General features: G+C 43.1%; 1 protein-coding gene across 5 annotated transcripts in view; it reads right to left on the bottom strand.

Moving 5' to 3' along the window:
* The window catches only part of LOC116401509 (adhesion G-protein coupled receptor G6-like), a 23,320-nt gene extending 20,150 nt beyond the window's left edge, over positions 1-3,170 (bottom strand). For all 5 annotated transcript variants that reach the window (XR_004213998.1, XR_004213999.1, XM_031879947.1 and 2 more), the window contains exon 1: positions 705-3,170. Coding sequence is in view for 3 of the 5 variants with exons in the window: in XM_031879947.1 (XP_031735807.1) it covers positions 705-939 (235 nt within the window). In the remaining 2 variants the exon portion in view is untranslated. The remainder of the gene's footprint in view (positions 1-704) is intronic.
* Positions 3,171-4,485: the final 1,315 nt, after the last annotated feature.

Raw genomic sequence — 4,485 nt, 5'->3', positions numbered from 1 at the left:
CACACACACACACACACACACACACACACACACACACACACACACACACACACACAACACTGCTGTCAAAGCGCCCTCGTCTTCCTCAGACTGTGTGATGATGATGATGATGATGCTCTCGCTGTCTGAGAAACCTCAAATCCCTGTGGTTTGAACTAAACTTAACGTGGCAGCAAAAAATATGACATTTCAACTGCAGACCAAAGTTTATCCTCCAACAGAGGCTTCATCTTATAGTTAAAGGTGTTGTGGAGACATCAGAGCCACCTTTATATTCATGAAGATCATTCTCACTGGGATGACGATAGACGTTGACTGGCTCACAATCAGCTCATGATCAAGAGTTTTCGGGGTTAATCCGGCGTAATATGAACTCATTTTAGGATTATGATAAAACTATCTTTTTTTTAACGATGGCTCGCTAGATAATTAAAGTTAGGATTCAAAACACGCCAGTTATAACGCAGGAATATAAAATAAGACTTCTGGATTCCCCCAGTGCATTCTGGGAGGCTCCTCTACACACCTGCATCTTATTAATGCAATCACACAATCAGCTCTCAGCCAATTATATGAGTTTCAATTCTTGCCTTTATTTCAAAGTAAGAGCGCGATGATAGCCTAGATAACTAAGATACCCTGGATCCCTTTGAGCCCGCATGTGGGCCTGGATTAGTCAAGAGGACTCTGGTCCCTGAACCTACCGTGTCGGAAGCTAACACTGAACCCCCTCTTCTGCACGCTGAAGTCGGAGGTAAAGGACAGCTCCATCACGTTCCCCGTGGAGTTGAGCGTCAGCCCGCTGGCCGTCGGGCCGCAGAACTTAACGTCCGTGTTTCCCGTGTTCACCACCACCCGGTCGTAGATGCAGCCCGGCGCCTCCTCCAGGTCAAAGTCAAGGAAGGAGAGCTGGATGATGAAGCCGGCGGGGGCCTGCATGGTCCACTTACAGGCCTGCGAATTGGGGTATTTCTGGGGGTAGCAGGGCGAGGTGAATTCCCCCTGGGCCTCCGTCAGCACCACGTTACAGTTGGTGGAGCTGCAGCCCAGCGCTGGAGGTGATGGTGGGAGGATAAATTCATGAACTTTCACAAACGGACAACCTCCACTGGAGCTGTTAAGGTTGGGTAATATCACTCAGAAGACAAGGTGATAGTAGACAAGGACACGAGGGGACAGGACACAAGGCAACAAGAGGATAGGACCCATAAAAAGGGTAGGAGACAAGACCATAGGTAAAGGAGGCAAACACCTACGACCATTAGAAGTCAGGAGGCAAGTTGGGAGACGTCGAGGACAAACAGTCGAATTGGCTGGAAAGTGCTTCTGTGTTGATTATCAAAGATTCAACAACAAAGAGGACGAAGACAAACGTTTCCAAGAAGAAGGTTAAAAGGACCTTTAGGATTCAGGAGACAAAACCAAGACACGAGGAGAGGACACAAGGAGAGTAGTTTAGGAACTGTCTTTGAGAGATTGGACTCCAGAATCAGGAGGAAATCAACGGGAAAAGACAAGTCGTGCTGTTAAGTAAAGGATTCAGCAGCCCAGAGAGGAATCAATCAACCAACCAACCAACCAACCAACCAACCAATTAACCAATCAATCAACCAATTAACCAATCAGCCAACCAATCAACCAATCAATCAATCAACTGACAGAGGATTGATTAGTTAAGACTGAAAATGTTCACTTCCATCAAGTCAGCATTGAACCACAATCCACAGTAATCAGCCCCAATTCTCAATTAAGTTTTACAAAAACACCATGCACATGCAGAATAATGTTGCTAGTTAGATTTAGAAAAAGTCACCTTTTTCGAGGAAATATTAAGCAGTCAGATCCCATTTTTAAAATTGAGACGATCGATAGAACTGAGAGACTCACTTTATCATCAGCTTTCAGTCATCCGGTGTTCAAGAGCACCGGAAATGTTCTGTCTTTATAATCTAACTGCTCCACCGTTCATGGGGAATATTCCCACATACATTACATATTACAGTGATGAAACTAAGGTTGAGTTTGTAAAAGTCTATTTCTTTTCTCCTTACAAGAACAGTGAAACAAATTAAACTCTCTAATCACACTATTGCATCGTCTGCATACGTAATGATGTTGTGCATTATACGGGAAAGTCAATCCACAAAATAACCACACAGCAACATCTGTCTTTGGTCGATCCAGGAAATAAAGAAACTATTTCATGACATTCCGCCCACAATTAATCCAATAATCCAGGAAGATCATACACTTCGGAAACAATCTCCCCTTTTCATCCCACCGCTCTGCTGTCACACTGAATACGTTTACATGCAAAGAAAATTCTGCTTTTTGCGCTTATTCAAAAAAAGCAATAAAAAGTAATACTACTGTTTACATGCAGAGGTGCAGATTAAAGTAAAAGGTTCCCAGTACATACGTCCTATGGCTTCACCCTTTCAAAATACATAGATGCAGAGAGTGGAAGGGGAGGAAAATGCCTCTGAAAAAACAGCCGATGGCAGACTTTCAGTCTTCATGCAGTGAGTCAGACGAGAGATTCATAAAGTGATGAATCATCACATAGTCCTTCAAAGGTTTGGCTTACCCTGACAGTGCTAACAGCGACACAACCAAACGTTCTGCCTCAATCTGTCCCATCTGGACAACAAAAACCTGCTGAATCATGATTCTGAAAAAACAGTTTTGTCAGCTGTTTGAAATAATCCTCCAGAAATATGGAACTCTGTGAAATACAAGTTTGCCAGATGTTTTCATATACTATGCACTGCAGACCGCAGCATGTGTACATGAGGACAGGCTGTAGCTCAGGCTGCATCATATTGTTCCTTTAAGTTCTCACATGTAGTTTCCTGTTTATGACTCAATATTGAGCCTTAAAAGTCGAGTTTGTGTGTGTTGTGTTTAAGTTTCTCTCACTGAGAGAGTTCAGGTAACATGCAGAGTCAAAGAAACACACGAACATCTTCCTCTACTAACAAACAGAATACACATTAAACTTTGTTTGTCAGAGAAACTAACCAGATGCAGCAGATGCGGTTTAATTTGTTAATGATTTTTTTCCCCCCAAAACATAAAACCTGTTCATCATCTTCAATAACAGCTGGAAAGATGAGCCGTCCCTCACAAAAAATAATAATAACAGACAAGAGCTGAAATGGAAAGTGGAAAGAATGGTGTCTCTCTCTCTCTCTCTCTCTCTCTCTCTCTCTCTCTCTCTCCCTCTCTCTCTCTCTCTCTCTCTCTCAGAGAAACAATGGCCTCCGTTGATCTCAGGCTCGGCCGCCGCCGCAGCCAAAACCACAACCAACGCACTGGAAACGTCAGAAGCACCAGTGTGTGTGTGTGTGTGTGTGTGTGTGTGTGTGTGTGTTAACCCTTCCTTCTCTGTGAAAAGCTGACTGGTGTCACATTTTGCAGAAACACTTTCATCCGCTTGCTCGTGGGAATTCTTTCAAGGAAACTGTTCGTAGTTCAGACTCACCGACAGATCGACCCTGAAGTCTCTTCTACTACTTCTGAGCAGCTCAATAAAAGAAAACTACATTTCCTCGACGAACACTCCATCTTGGGTAAAAATCAAATTGGCTTCCTCCCAAAACACCGGACCACCGAGCATGTATATACCCTTCATACTTTAATTAACAAACATGTCCACCAAACAAAAAATGGTAAAATATTTGCTTGTTTTATTGATTTCAAGAAAGCCTTGGATTCTATTTGGCATGAAGGGCTCTACTACAGACTCCTACAGTGTGGGATAGGGGGCAAAGTATATGATCTGGATAAATCAACGTATTTGGAAAATAGATGTGCTGTTAAAATTGGAGACAAACAAACTGAATCCTTCACCCAGAAAAGAGGTGTTCGTCAGGGTTGCAACTTAAGTCCGACTTTATTTAATATATATATAAATGAACTTGCTGTTGAGTTGGATCAATGTGCTGCTCCTGGGCTCTCCCTCCTTGAGAGAGAGGTGAAGTGTCTGCTTCATGCCGATGACCTGGTTCTACTGTCTCCTACTGAACCAGGACTACAGCAACAGCTGGACAGAGTGCAACAGTTCTGTCACAACTGGGCCCTGGCAGTGAACATGAAGAAAACCAATGTCATGATTTTCCAAAAACGCCCCAGATGTCAGGAGAACAAATACCAGTTTACCATAAACACCAACATGATTGAACATAGTATGAGTTATAGCTACCTTGGTATCAGCATAACTGCGTCAGGGAGTTTCAACATGGCAGTAAATGCACTAAAAGAAAAAGCTCCAAGAGCTCTACACGCAATTAAGAGAACATTTTATAATTAAAAATCCCAATTAAAATCTGGCTTAAAATCTTGAACAGTGTCATCCAGCCCATTGTGCTGTATGGTAGTGAAGTATGGGTCCACTCAGTCATCACAGTTATACCCGCTGGACAAACATCAACAGAGTCTCTACACGCAGAATTCTGCAGACACCTTTTACACAGAAACACCCCA

Source organism: Anarrhichthys ocellatus, unplaced genomic scaffold, assembly GCF_004355925.1.
Source record: "Anarrhichthys ocellatus isolate YVR2014 unplaced genomic scaffold, GSC_Weel_1.0 scaffold492, whole genome shotgun sequence".
Lineage (NCBI taxonomy): Eukaryota > Metazoa > Chordata > Actinopteri > Perciformes > Anarhichadidae > Anarrhichthys > Anarrhichthys ocellatus.
The sequence above is the reverse complement of the archived record's forward strand: the minus strand, read 5'-3'. Positions and strand labels throughout refer to the sequence as shown.